Genomic DNA, 13,621 nt, shown 5'->3' on the forward strand with positions numbered 1-13,621 from the left:
TTGGTGAGTTCGGCCTGTTTCCTTTCTAAAATCAAGAGGTTCTGCTATGGAAAGCTAGAATCCTCCCCTGGATGCATCCTTCCTTGCGCGCCAAACGGGCGTCGACTTCCTCTTCAGGAGGTGATTGAGTGTGCCGAGCAGTACCTGGACAGGTTTTGTTCCTGCCACAAGGTAGCAGAGCGACGTCAACTCTTTCCTATTCATCAATGCGGGCTGCAGGGTTGGCCACAGGTTTGATCGTGCCTTGCATTTTTAAATGAAGTGTTCCAGATGTAACCTCTCTTGAGAGTTTTGCCTTGGGCGTCCCATTTCGCCCCCCTCATCCACCCCTGCCTGACACGTCCCAGCCCGTACTATGTTTACATCCAGGAGAATCACCGTTACTGCCCACCGGATAAAGTGTGGACCACTCATCATCGACGTGTACATTTCCCTTTCAGTCGATATTCCTTTGGCTATCAACACTCTCAGAGATAACCGATCAATGTCCTGGTGTGCCAGGCTTTTCTATTGATCGGTATATATTGAGCAGCCAGTAGAGTATCGGAGGTTAATTGCTTCTGTTGTTGTGGCGAGCTTGTAACCTGATCCGGGCACAAGTGACGTCGATCGCCAAGACCCTATATTCTGGAACCGAACTTTCTCAGTGATACCCCGGGGCTTATGCTGTGCGTCATGACTGCCATCTGCACCACCGTTGTGTTTCGGGGATTGGGTTCCTATACCCGGACCGGACATCAATGCAGGCGAGCTTACAGCCGGACGATTTAGGTGGATACTGGTGGGTACCATTCCTTCTTCTATCCCTTCCACCATGTGCTTGCGGACGGCACATCCAGATTCCCGGATGATGTCGTGATTCTATTGCAGAAAAGGGGTTCTTTTGTGGCACAGGCTGCCTCTTGATTATCTCGGCCTTTGTAAACATCACTTATCGAGCATTTTTGCAAGCTTCTCTCGCCACTCCAAGCCACTTGAACGAGTTTCAGTGGCTTGGGAACCACAGAGCCAGTGAGGTGTTTTACCCAAGCTATAAGATGCCATTTATAACACCCTTGTAATCAAGATCATCGGTCATAGCAACTGAGATATCCTTGCATGTGCCGTGGCTTGTTCCCCCCCTGTCCCTAGGCTCGTGTTGCATTGTCCTTTCTTGTGACGCCATAACATGTCTTGGATGTTTACAACTGGCCCAGGGCGGGTTTCGGCACCAAGCAGGTATAGGATGGAGATGACGGTGATTCTACCACCACAACATGGACTTGGAAAAAGTCAGCGATGACCAGCTATTGATGCGGGAGTGCAAAGGGGAACGGGAATGCGACACTGCCATCTATATAAAGATGCTGCTTCTCCCTCCCTCTAGATCAAACTTTTTCTATCCTCCACACAATCAAGCAAACAAGCAAACAAGCCCACAAGCAAACAAGCTCTACTACAACCTTCCTGCACTTCAACAACACATCTCAACTCAAATCAAACCGCCAAAATGAAGTTCACTTTCGCCATCGCCGCTGCCATCTTCACTGGCCTCGTCTCTGCCCTCCCTGCCAAGGAGGTCGAGTCTCGCCAAGTGCCCTACATCCCCTGCAGCGGCATCTACGGCTCGGCCCAGTGCTGTGCTACCGACGTTCTCGGTCTTGTGAACCTCGACTGCGGCCAGCGTACGTTCTACACATTTGTCCCGACTCTCCCGACCTTGAGCTAACATTTTCTGAACTTGGCAGCCCCCGAGACTCCTACCGACGCCGATACCTTCAGCGCTATTTGCTCGGCCATCGGCCAGCGTGCCCGCTGCTGCGCTCTCCCTGTCGTAAGTCACCATTGCCTCGGGATCTTACAAAAGACATTATGCTAACTGACACTTCCACTAGCTCGACCAGGGTGTCCTCTGCAACACCCCTGCTGGCGTCCAGCCTTAAGCACCTTTTTGTTGTATAAGGCGGGGGCTGTCGGTCTTGACTGAATTGTCGTTTGCGCAGCGATTTGTTTGGGTTATCTTTGGACTTTCCTTTTCGGCTTTTTTTTGACTCTGTTGGGGGTGTGAGGAGGTGATATTGCTGTATATATAGCTGTATACTATTAACGCTCCTTTGATCTACGTTGTACAGTTCAGACGTGATTACATGCTTTTGTAAACTTTACAAATGGTTGTATAAATGTGATCTTGCTGTATAAGCCCAAGCCAGACTGTGATAGGTTGACTGGCTTGGGAAAGCCTTTTGGTGTGCCAGTGAGGCTGTGTAGACCAGAACGGCATGGTTTCACTTGGCTTCAGCATCAGCCCCCTCAAACTATTCAACCTCGTTTGGTCGGACTGCGCCCTATCATGAAGGGCAGCATTTAAAAACTGAAGGGAATTTGTTGCATCATAAGGTTTTTACCACCACAACTTTCACGACCAAGCCATCACCATGCTTTTGAGATCACGCAGAATTATCACCCAAACCAATGCTACCCCAACCTTTCCTTTCGACAAACTACCCAGGGAACTGCAGGATGAAGTGTGGAAGAACTCGGATGAAGTAGATACTTTATGGAGACCCACGGTTCAGGCCCAGAACTCGTTGGAGTTAGCACGGGACATGATCGGCCCAAAAGACGCAAACGGGAAGTGGCTTGCAAGGTTTCGCTTTGAGTACTTCGTTTCCCGTCGTATCCCAACACTGGCTCACGTCTGCCGCAATTCACGACAAATCATCCAGGCACATGCTTCAGCACCTGAACAGACACTCAAAGATCGGAACCGCCTCTGGTATAAAAACACCTGGAACGACTTTTACGGCTCAGTCGTCGTCCTCGAGGAGATTTACGCCGAGAACAAACAGTCGCTGCTACCCATCCTGCCAAAAGGCAGTTATCTGGTTTTGGAGCTCCCATATGGTCGCCGCCACGGACCCATCCACAACCTCGCGCAGGGGAGGAGACTGCTCGAGGTGATCCTGGCAGCAAAGCACGATCAAATCAAGGTTCTTTTGCCAAGCCAAAAACATCACAAGCTTTCCAAAACACCGATAAACGAAAAGCTGGCTGCGCAGGCGAGGTTCTGGTACGACGATCCTCTGCTGGTGAGCATTCATGATCTTCGGTGCTGGAACGAACTGCGCGACTATTGCCGCAGTGCTGGTGAAACTTGGCCGTTTATTGAGTCTGTTTTGGAGGGACGGAAAACCAGGGACGCCATGGTGGAAGAGGCTCTCAGGCCACTCGTGGGTCTGTGGAACAGAGAGAACAAGCATCGAGAAGATCGAGGGTTCGACAAACTGAAGCCTTTGCCGAGCATCGACGTGGTGGCAGAGGTCCGGTTCACGCATTCTAGTGCTGGGTATAGTAGGATGGCTCTCAGTCGTGGTGGGTGGGATTAGAAAGGAGAGCCCTTAGTAGATAGCCTAGTTGGATGACAACAGGTTGTTTACTTTCCCCCTTTTAACCACCGTTCAGCATACCTAGCCACGCACCGCCAGTCTACGTGCAGACTTCGATAGACGATGCTCAAATTTTCGTTTTCGACTTGCTGAATCTCTGGTCTCACTCTGAAATTTTGAGGCTTAGCCCCCAAGAACTTGGCGACTCGATTATGCGTACTACCTATGAGCCTTGATTTCTATGATCGATCTCGTTACTCACCGGTGGTCAAAGATAACGATAACAGGCTCGAACCATGACTAATGGGTATTAAACGTGTTGACGAGTGTCGCTTGCTCTTCTTCCCACGGATGAGTTAAGGGGAAAAGGGAATTGATGTTCCCGTTCCTGAGCGCCGAGAGCGCGTGGAAGGCGGCCAGAACGAACCTGCGTTCTTCTGTGGCCTTTCCAAACAGGAAGTTCCCTTACAAATACCCCACTCTTTTGAGCTTCCAAGGCGCTGCCAAGGCCTTCTCTCCGGCTTAATGCTGGAGTGTGAGCGAAGGGGGGCCCCACGGCGCGGCGTCTTGACATAAAAGAATGAGTCGGCACCTGTAGACATGTCAGAGCATGGTCAATATCGAAGGCGCGAGAAAGGGCGATTAAGTGAAGAGGCGGTCGAGCATGGCAGCCAGCCCTACGAGATGGCCGTGTCAGAAGAACTGCCCAAAGCGGCAGTAAAAACACACGTCCTGCGTTTCCAGTTCCTCAAAACCGGCTCCACCGCCTCCAACCGGCCCCCGCAAAGCCCAGCACAAACCCACAATTCTCTCAACCAGGTACGTAATGTCTGTGGCCATTTGCGCCTTGGCTGCCAGGTTCGGGTTGGAGAAGAGCTGCGAATCCCTTCCTGCCCAGACATTCTGTGATTCTCCTTCTCTTGCTCGCGATGCGCCGAGCTACGCGATGGGCAACTTTCGCAGGCGGCCCGGGATGACTCCTCTACGTCTCCAGTGGCGGACCAACGGGGGAAGAGAAAACATCCAGAGGGTCCAGAGTGTTAATAAGACGGGACATGTTGCTGTTATATAATGGCGTCCTCGGCTCCCCTTTCTGTCATCCCAAGAGTCTTGCCAACTTCCACCCCTTCGAATCTTTCGATGTAGCACCCCAGCCAAGTTGCGGATCACACATTTTCGCTCCCCGCCGTTCATCTGCCATCTTGGCTCTGCCGCCCACCATGGCGAACCTTCAGCAGCAAATCGAGGGGCATGTCTCGGGCCAAGCCAACGAGCCCCTTTCTCTCCCTGCCCACTGCCTTTCTGCCTCCCAGGTTGCTCAGGAACTCCAGACAGACCCGACAACGGGTTTGACCTCCCAGGAAGCAACTGAGCGCCTGGCCAGATATGGCGCCAACGACCTCGGCAAGGAAAAGGGTGTCAAGCCCCTCGAGATTCTCTTTGCCCAGGTCTTCAACGCCATGACCTTGGTACGTACGGTATCTTGCCAAAAGAGTCTAGCAGCAGAACGCTAATCATCTCCCTCTAGATCCTCCTGCTAGCCCTTGCTGCCAGTTTTGGTATCCAGGCCTGGATCGAAGGGGGTGTGTTGGCTGGTCTGATCGCCATCAACATTGTTATTGGCTTCTTCCAAGATCTTCAAGCTGCCAGAACCATTGCCTCTCTCAAGTCTCTCAACTCTGCCACCGCCCGCGTGGTCAGAGATGGCGCCACAACCACCATTGAAGCCAGCAAGCTGGTTCCCGGCGATATCATCGAGCTCAAGGTTGGCGACAGTGTCCCCGCCGATGCCCGCATCATCGAAGCCGTCAACCTTGAGGCAGATGAGGCGCTCCTCACTGGCGAAAGTGTCCCTGCCCGAAAGCACCCCGACGAAGTCTACCAAGATGCCGATACCGGCCCTGGAGACCGTCTCAACATCGTTTTCTCGTCCAGCGTCTTGACCAAGGGTCGCGGAAAGGCCATTGTTTTCGCAACTGGCATGTTCACCGAGATCGGAGCCATCGCCGCCGCGCTCGATGATGATGGAACCAAGAAGCGGAAGCTGGAACGGGACGAAAACGGCAAGGCCTCGATCGGTGCCTACTTTTCTTTCGCTCTGGGAAAGACATGGGACTGGATCGGCGCATTCCTTGGGGTTACAGTCGGTACCCCGCTCCAGCGGAAGCTGTCGCAGCTGTTTCACTATATCTTCATGTTTGCCATCGTGTGCGCCATCATCATTCTCGCGGCCAACAAGTTCAAGGCAAGAAACGATGTCATCATCTATGCCGTGGCCACAGCCATCGGTACCCTTCCGGTGACCCTGATTCTTGTGCTCACGATCACCATGGCCGCTGGAACCAAGGTTATGGTGCAGCGCAACGTGGTTGTCCGCAACATGCGCTCTCTCGAAGCTCTCGGCGGCGTTACAAACATTTGCTCCGACAAGACTGGTACCCTCACCCAGGGCAAGATGGTAACCCGTATGGCCTGGATTCCCGGTTTCGGCACCTATTCGATTGACACCAACGACGCCTACAACCCTGAGGCTGGAGCCATCACCTTCACCGACGCGGAGCCCCGGAACATGAGACGCTCTGCCGACAATGGAAGAGCCGTCAGCCCCAAGGACGAGTCTCACCCTTCCCTCGCTCACTACCTCGACATTGCCTCCCTTGCCAACCTGGCCAAGGTCATCAGATCAGACAACGAAGATGGTTCCAACCAGTGGAAGGCCAACGGTGACCCAACCGAGATCGCCATGCAGGTCTTTGCGACTCGCTTTGGCCGCTCCGGCTTGGGCATCGAGGCCGGTTCGGGTTGGAAGCAGCTGGCTGAGTTCCCCTTTGACTCATCTATCAAGAAGATGTCTATCCTGGCCGAGAGTGAGTCCACTGGCTTGGTGCACATCTTCACCAAGGGTGCCGTCGAGCGCGTTTTGTCTAGCTGTGTCTCCGTGTCTGTTGGCAACGATGACAGCACTGTTGCTCCCATGACCGAGGAGTTCAAGACCACCACCCTGGCCAACATGGAAGCTCTTGCCCGTAGAGGTCTTCGCGTTCTCGCCCTTGCCAACAAGGGCGGTGTCAGACCTGTTTCGGAGGAGGAGTCCCGCCGTGGCCTGCTCAAGCGCGAGGAGTTTGAGCATGACTTGGTTTTCAGAGGCTTGGTTGGCATCTACGACCCGCCGAGACCAGAGTCACGGCCCAGTGTGTTCAAGTGCCACGAGGCCGGCATCGGAGTTCACATGTTGACGGGTGATCACCCCGAGACCGCACGGGCTATTGCGATTGAGGTTGGCATCTTGCCTGCTAGGATGGAGCTCGTCAGAGCTGATATCGCCCAGGGACTGGTTATGGCCGCGCATGATTTTGACAAGCTATCGGATGACGAGCTGGACAAGCTGCCAGAGCTGCCTCTCGTGGTGGCCAGATGTGCACCCTCTACCAAGGTCAGGATGATCGACGCTCTTCACAGGCGTGGCAAGTTCGTTGCCATGACTGGCGATGGTGTTAACGACAGCCCCAGTCTGAAGAGAGCCGACGTTGGCATTGCTATGGGATTGGGTGGCAGTGATGTTGCCAAGTCGGCTTCTGACATTGTGCTGAGCGATGACAATTTCGCCAGTATTCTCAACGCTGTGGAGGAGGGCCGCCGTATCTTTGACAACGTCCAGAAGTTCATGCTTCACGTCTTGTCGGCCAACGTAGCTTTCGTCACCACATTAATGGTCGGTTTGGCTTACAAGGATTCCGCCGGCATCTCCATCTTCCAGATCACCCCAGTGGAGATCTTGTTCATGTTGCTGGTGGCTGGAGCCTTCACAGAGACTGGCCTCGGCTTCGAGTCTGCCTCCAAGCACATTCTCAAGAGACCCCCCCAGAGTGTAAGTTTTCTGCACCCTTCGTCGTTACGGTATCAACATGTGCAAGGAACTTTGACTAACATTTACGTGACAGCTCAAATACGGTGTCTTTACCCCCGAGTTCATCTCTGACTTGTTTGCCTACGGCCTCATCATGGCCATTTGCCTGCTCACTGCCTTCATCGCCGTCATTTTTGGCATGTACGACGGCAACTTTGGTCACGACTGCAACCTGCGCTACTCGGAGTCTTGCGAAGGTGTCTTCCGCGCTCGCTCGACTTGCTACACGGCCATGATGTGGATTTTCGTCTTCTTCGCCTGGGAGCTCGTCGACAGCCGTCTTTCTTTCTTCCACGGCGCCTTCAACAATACAAAGAAGTGGGCCGACAAGTTGTGGAGAAACCCGTTCCTGTTTTGGTCAGTGATGGCTGGCTTCTTTTGCACGTTCCCGACGCTGTACATCCCCGTGCTCAACGACCACGTATTCTTGCACAAGGGCATCGACAAGGAGTGGGGTGTTGTCTTTGGCGTGACCATCTTCTTCTTCTTGGCGGCCGAAACATACAAGTGGGGCAAGAGAAGGTACCTGAGGAAGAAGGGTGAGATGGTGAGGAAGGGCGAGGGGAGTTCGGAGGAAGACCTGGAGAAGAAGACGTTTGAGAGATTTTACTCGTCGGATAGCGATTATGCCAGCGCCGGGACAGAGAAGGCGTAAGCATTTAGGTGTTGATCGTGGGTCTACCTACCACGTCGCCATTAATACTAGGTACCTAATATTTTGTTACCATTCCCAAAGCGTCCACTTTGCGTGTTTTGAATGCTGCGCCGCGGCCCAACAACGTGGTGTTGGTACCTTTGGTGGATACCCCTTGCACTGACAGGCCAACCAGTGGGTGCGAGCGGGACCTGGGAATATCCGAGGCACCAACGATACACTGCAAGACAGCGGCGCATGTTGAAGCTGACCATGCAGGGACGACCAAGCCGTCAAAGAGATTGTGAGTTGGCCCACAAGATGCTTCGCTTTATACACCACGACAACGCGCTGCTCCTCGATCATACTCGCTCGTGTTGATTCTGCCAAACTTGTCTTCCTGACCGAAGCACCAAAATGGGCCTCCTATCAACAGCCTTCTGGGCGGTTGCCAGTCCGATAGTTCTTTTCCTGGCATACACTTACCTTTCACTCCTTTGGAACTACATCGTCGCCCTTCAAATTGGCGTCCCGGTCCGAGCTATCCCCATCGAGCAGACCAACCCTTTCTGGATGATTATGGATAAGAAAGTCCTGGCCTTTCTGAAGCGATACCTGCCATTTTTGCGAGGCTCCAGCTTTGCGCGATTCAACTGGCGAGGGTTCGAGATCGTCGAGAGATACAAGCCGCATCATGAACTGGGAGATGTGTACATGGTCTCGACTCCTGGGAAGAACTGGTTGTACCTCGGTGACCCTGACTTGGTGACGGAGATGTTCAAGAGACGGAACGATTTTCCGAGATGTTCGAAGCTGACGGGTAAGTTTGAAAAGTCTTGGATGTCGAGTCGGGTTGATGCTAACCGAGGCTTTGCAGAGTCTCTGAACGTTTTTGGGACAAATCTGGGCACTGTTGACGCCGCGGAGTGGAAGCGGCAACGAAAGATTATTGCGACGTGCTTCACTGAGCAAACCAATGCTTTCGTGTGGAGTGATGCCGTTACTCGCGCCCGCGATATGCACCGTTACTGGACTTCAAAGCCGAGTTTGACGACAGCTGCCGACGACCTTCGCACACTGTCTTTGGGCATCATGTCCGAAGTTGGATTCGGACAGTCATCCAAGTTTCAAGGTCATGGAGAACGGCTGGGAGCAAGCGGCACATCGACGACCAGCTACAAGGACACACTGCAGGAGATTTTGGAGAACTGTGTCCTAATCATGGCGCTGGGGCCAGAGGTTCTTGCCAAGCTTGAAAGATGGCTTCCGAAGAAGCTGAAAAAGCTCCAGCATGCTTGCGTGGTGTTTCAGAGCCACATGACCAAAATGTACGAGGAGACAAAGGCCAAGGTTTCCAATCGGACCTCCTCTCAGACTTCGGCCGATTCGCGAAACTTCTTGACCTCATTGGTGCAAGCCTCACACGGGATGACATCGGAGGGTCTGACAGAAAAGCAAGTGTACGGCAATATGTTCATGTTGGCGTTCGCTGGCCACGACACGGTAGCACACACCTTTACCTTTGCCATGCTCTTCCTGGCAGGGTCTCCTGACGTTCAAGACTGGATTTCGGAAGAGGTGCGGGCGGTTTTGGAAGACCGCGATACGAAGGATCTGGACTACGAAAAGGACTTCCCGCGTCTTCACCGATGTCTGGCTGTGATGTGCGAGACTATCCGTCTGTACAGCCCAGTTGCTTTGGCCAAGTGGACAGATTCGGCTGCACAAACGCTACAGGTTGGACAGAAGGCGATTGTTATCCCCGCAAACACCATGGTCATTCCCAGCTACTCTTGTCTTCACACTGACCCCAGATGGTGGGGAGAGGACTCCTTGACATGGCGGCCCTCGAGATGGATCAGGAAGAGCGGGCCGAAGGGAGAGGAGGAGCTGATAACACCTCGCAAAGGGACGTTTCTTGGCTGGTCCGAAGGCGTACGGGACTGCCCAGGCCGAAAATTCTCTAAGGTTGAGTTTGTGGCCACGATCGCGACACTGTTCAAAGATTGGAAGGTTGATCCAGTTCCTCTAGATGGAGAAAATCTGACACAAGCAAGGAAACGAGTACTGGAGTTTATCGTGGAGGATGCTGCTCCCGTGCTGCTGTTGCAGATGAATCATCCCGAAAGAGTACCGCTGGTTTGGAAGAAGAGATGAGCGGTTTGATGGGAGCATAGGTTTATAGAAAGAGAGGGCTTTTGTCATTATATCGAGAGTCTCTCGCAAACCGCCGATATTTCTGTCCAAACGTTTTTTCCGCATGAAGGACTGATGATATACGTCAAGCTTTTGCTATATTGTGATTTAGCATCCTTTATAGCAAGGAACACGTACGTGCATGGCATGTGCATTACGTACCATGATCCGGGCTGTGGTGACACTCGTTCATCCCCGCACACATCTCCCACTTCAACTTGCGTGCTCAATTTACGTTAGCTCGCTGACTTCGTTCAAGTCGAGAGGTTAGCAATTAGCAGGCACTAGTCAAAATGGCGCTACTCAACGATGTTATTCCGGTTTTTTGCACTGCTGAAATCCGCGGGGATGTCCTGGACGAATTTTTCCGTGCTGCGTATAGTTCTCCAGAGTTTGTCAATGAAGGAATTCATGGTGACATCGGTGGGCTCTTGTATTCCACTACCTACTGTGAAATAAACCAGGCAATCTAATTCCTTTTGGGTCATGCCCATAGCGGTACTCATCCATGATACCAATACCGAAGGCATAACCCACCCAACAAACCCACCTGTTTCCAAACCGACCTCTTGCCCCTTCAAGAACAAGACGGCTGAGGAGATCTGGGATTTCGCACAAGAAAACCTGCGTTACCCCATTTTCAACCGTGCCATCGCCATACTTGACGAGCAAACAGTCGTTGACAAGGAAACATGCTTGCTCGTAACTACTTGGGAAAACCCCCCGTCAGAACAAGAGAACGGGTCTGCGTTGTTGACCGTCAGGTCAGACTTTCGATCAGCACTAGTGATCCTCAACATCAAAAACTTGGGCATTGGAGGGGACGAGCACTTCAAGAATGGCAAAGATGCGAAGGGTGTGATCCGCCTTTATCGGAGATAAGATGGAGGCCAATAATACTAGATCCACGATCAAAGGTGTGGAACCTACGTCGCCCTTCCAGTGTTGATAGCTTTTGGATACACGTTTCATTTGTTTGTTTACATTGTGTCCCCTGAGCCCCTGGACCCTTACCCCTAATTTTAGACCCACGAATTCAAAAATGAAACTCCGGCCAATATATCCCCCCTCCCTGCTGAAACAAAAGATCGGAACTCGACGGGTCCTCCAGGAATTGCATGCCCATAGCCGGCTGCATGAGAAATTCTTCCAAGGACGGTTCGGCAAGAGCAACTTCAGCAGTCACTTCCAGCCCGCCCATGTCAGGCATCTGATCCCTATCCTCGGTGTGCGGTACGCCAAAGTGACCCGGGGCCCCATGTCCCATGTAAGCATTTACATCGTTACTTGGACCAGCCATATCAACTCGAGAGTTCTTCTCTTCTGTCTTTTTGATCGTTTCCATCATCAGCTTAACATGGCGGTAGTACTCTCTTGCGGGAAAGTTGCCGCTGTCTTTGAGTTGAGACATTAGCTGGGCTGCATCCTCGAAGCACTCCCTGTCACTGGCGCTGTCCTCGTGATCGAGAAGACTGGACACGGCGAGGACGGTGAGTGCTGAGAATAGGCTCTGTGTCAGGTCGTGGTACAAGGCCGGAAAAGCACCGTTGACCCAGCTTTCGGACAGGATGCGGTAGGAATGACGGGCACATCGAATACAAGTGTCGATGAGTGTCTTGGCGGAGGCGGGAATCGGCTTTGGTGGTGAGCTGCCGGCGTGGAGACGCAGACCGTAGAGGAGGATTGGACGGGTGGCTACGATGATGGTCTGTAAAACACGGGGTCGGTCTAAGTAAGGTACCTCCATATTACTCGAGAGAGAAGCACTTACCGCATTGAGTTTCAGGTGCAAGGAAAGCATGTCATAATTTGGGTAGGAAGATGTCGTGGTGCTAGTGGTGACCATGTGTAAAGCTGGTGGCAGTTCCTCCACCCAAGCCTTTAGCTCTTTCAGCCGTTGCTGCACCTTTGTAAAGAGATCGGCTGGTTGATCCTTTCCGCCGTAGATGGACTGTACGACCTTCATAGAGATGGTAGCCAACTTGGCGTATGCGATGTAGTACCCGGCGTCGCTAAAGTCTCCGTTGGTCGGGACGTCCTTTTCCACCAGCTTGTTGGACGGCATGTCCACCCTGATGTCTTCGTCCTGGATCGAAGGGAGACAGCCAAGGGTAGCCGCCCATGACCGATCCAGGATGTAAGCCGTCCACCATACTCTGACTCGGTGTTCACGGAGAACAGGATCTGGAAGTTGCGTCGGGGGTATGTTGAGATGAAGACCCAAGAGAACAGCCATCCGGACGGCGCTGCCTGCAAAGGTATAGGAGGCATAGATGCGGTTGAGTGTGAATGAGTAGACTGACTGATCATAGCACCAGTCTGTTAGCGCTGTAGGCCGTTCTCAAAGTGTATGAGCCTACCAATATCAGACGTATCTCGATAAAGTCCATGGTCGGGTGTTCTCCAAGATAGCTCAGGACTTTTGTCGCTTGTGCAAAATGACCCAAGCCAGGGAACGCCTGACCCGGAGGAACGAATCTAGAGGAACACAGCTCGCCAAGAGCAAAGAGTGCCCTCAGCTTGCCAGCCATGATCGGATCCCTCCAGTTTGGATCGGTAAGGCTGTTTTCCAACGCTCGCAACACCTCACCTGGACGCACAATATACAGACATCTGCTCGCGTGCATCAATGCGACGTTCATGATCAGACGGGCGCGGGAGGGTTTCGGCCAAGGCCAGGGTGTCTCGGCCAACGACATGATGGTGTCATCACCAGCGTACTCGTTATGTGGAACATGGGAGAATTGAAGGTCACTCGGATCTGAAAGAGCCTGTCTGAACCTCGTTGCAAATGCTGTGTCGGCCGCCTCGTTGATTGGTTTCGGTGTCTGGGGAAGATCGATGTCCAGGAACCACGGCTGCGCATCAGTCGAGCCATGAAGGGCAGTTGTTGAATCCGGGACAGCGAAGGGCCCAGTTGAGCCGCGATCCCGGCTGGGGCCTTGCTCTTCCTGAGCTGCCGATGGTGTACTGACGCTGGATTCACCGCCACTAGGTGGGACTTCTGCTCTATGTGTAAGTTGAGCGCGCAGCCGCTTGTTCTCACCTTCGAGTTGCTTGATATATCTAGACCGAGATGTAAGCCCGGTTGCTGGTTGAAAAGTTGCATCAAGGGTTGGGATTGCCAGCAAACCTTTCATCGACCCGGACTCGTCTATTTCGATTGGGATAGATGCACTCTAACTTTGACTTCTTGCAGTTTGTGCAGGGCTGTTCACCGGAGCATTTGACCTTCCGAGAATGGCAGCGATGGCATCTGGAGATGTGATATCAGTGGAAAGGTCCAAAAACGGGCACAATAAGGGGTGGGGGGGGGCTGACGCTGTTGACTTGATCTTCGGAGCTAAGGTCCCGTCATTCTCTCGGTCACCCATTTTCTCTCTGTGCCTGTATCCAACACGGCATTTGGCCGGTCGTTGTCATGTGCTGGCCCGATGCTATCTTCATCTCGGCGCGGGCCTGAGTGCAGCATCCGATGCTCGGAGCCGACAGTGACAGGGCACGTCCCGCCGTGGATCC

General features: G+C 52.9%; 5 protein-coding genes across 5 annotated transcripts; 4 read left to right on the forward strand and 1 right to left on the reverse strand.

Moving 5' to 3' along the window:
• Positions 1 to 1,489: 1,489 nt before the first annotated feature.
• PODANS_7_4320 (uncharacterized protein) lies at positions 1,490 to 1,922 on the forward strand (the record flags this gene model as incomplete). Its single annotated transcript, XM_001907541.1, has 3 exons — positions 1,490 to 1,664; positions 1,728 to 1,813; positions 1,875 to 1,922. 3 exons carry the CDS (start codon positions 1,490 to 1,492, stop codon positions 1,920 to 1,922), a joined length of 309 nt encoding a protein of 102 aa, XP_001907576.1.
• Positions 1,923 to 2,414: 492 nt separating this feature from the next.
• Positions 2,415 to 3,365, forward strand: PODANS_7_4310 (uncharacterized protein; the record flags this gene model as incomplete). Its single annotated transcript, XM_001907542.1, has 1 exon — positions 2,415 to 3,365. The coding sequence occupies one exon, from the start codon at positions 2,415 to 2,417 to the stop codon at positions 3,363 to 3,365; it is 951 nt and encodes a 316-aa protein (XP_001907577.1).
• A 1,055-nt stretch (positions 3,366 to 4,420) lies between these two features.
• On the forward strand, positions 4,421 to 7,927 carry PODANS_7_4300 (uncharacterized protein; the record flags this gene model as incomplete). The annotated part of the gene is made up of 3 exons (XM_001907543.1): positions 4,421 to 4,838; positions 4,907 to 7,233; positions 7,307 to 7,927. The coding sequence occupies 3 exons, from the start codon at positions 4,421 to 4,423 to the stop codon at positions 7,925 to 7,927; spliced, it is 3,366 nt and encodes a 1,121-aa protein (XP_001907578.1).
• Positions 7,928 to 8,323: 396 nt separating this feature from the next.
• Positions 8,324 to 10,063, forward strand: PODANS_7_4290 (uncharacterized protein; the record flags this gene model as incomplete). Its single annotated transcript, XM_001907544.1, has 1 exon — positions 8,324 to 10,063. One exon carries the CDS (start codon positions 8,324 to 8,326, stop codon positions 10,061 to 10,063), a length of 1,740 nt encoding a protein of 579 aa, XP_001907579.1.
• Positions 10,064 to 11,138: 1,075 nt separating this feature from the next.
• On the reverse strand, positions 11,139 to 13,476 carry PODANS_7_4280 (uncharacterized protein; the record flags this gene model as incomplete). The annotated part of the gene is made up of 4 exons (XM_001907545.1): positions 11,139 to 12,404; positions 12,463 to 13,168; positions 13,236 to 13,358; positions 13,424 to 13,476. The coding sequence occupies 4 exons, from the start codon at positions 13,474 to 13,476 to the stop codon at positions 11,139 to 11,141; spliced, it is 2,148 nt and encodes a 715-aa protein (XP_001907580.1).
• Between the last annotated feature and the right edge of the window lie 145 nt (positions 13,477 to 13,621).

Source organism: Podospora anserina, chromosome 7 (assembly GCF_000226545.1).
Source record: "Podospora anserina S mat+ genomic DNA chromosome 7, supercontig 1".
NCBI lineage: Eukaryota > Fungi > Ascomycota > Sordariomycetes > Sordariales > Podosporaceae > Podospora > Podospora anserina.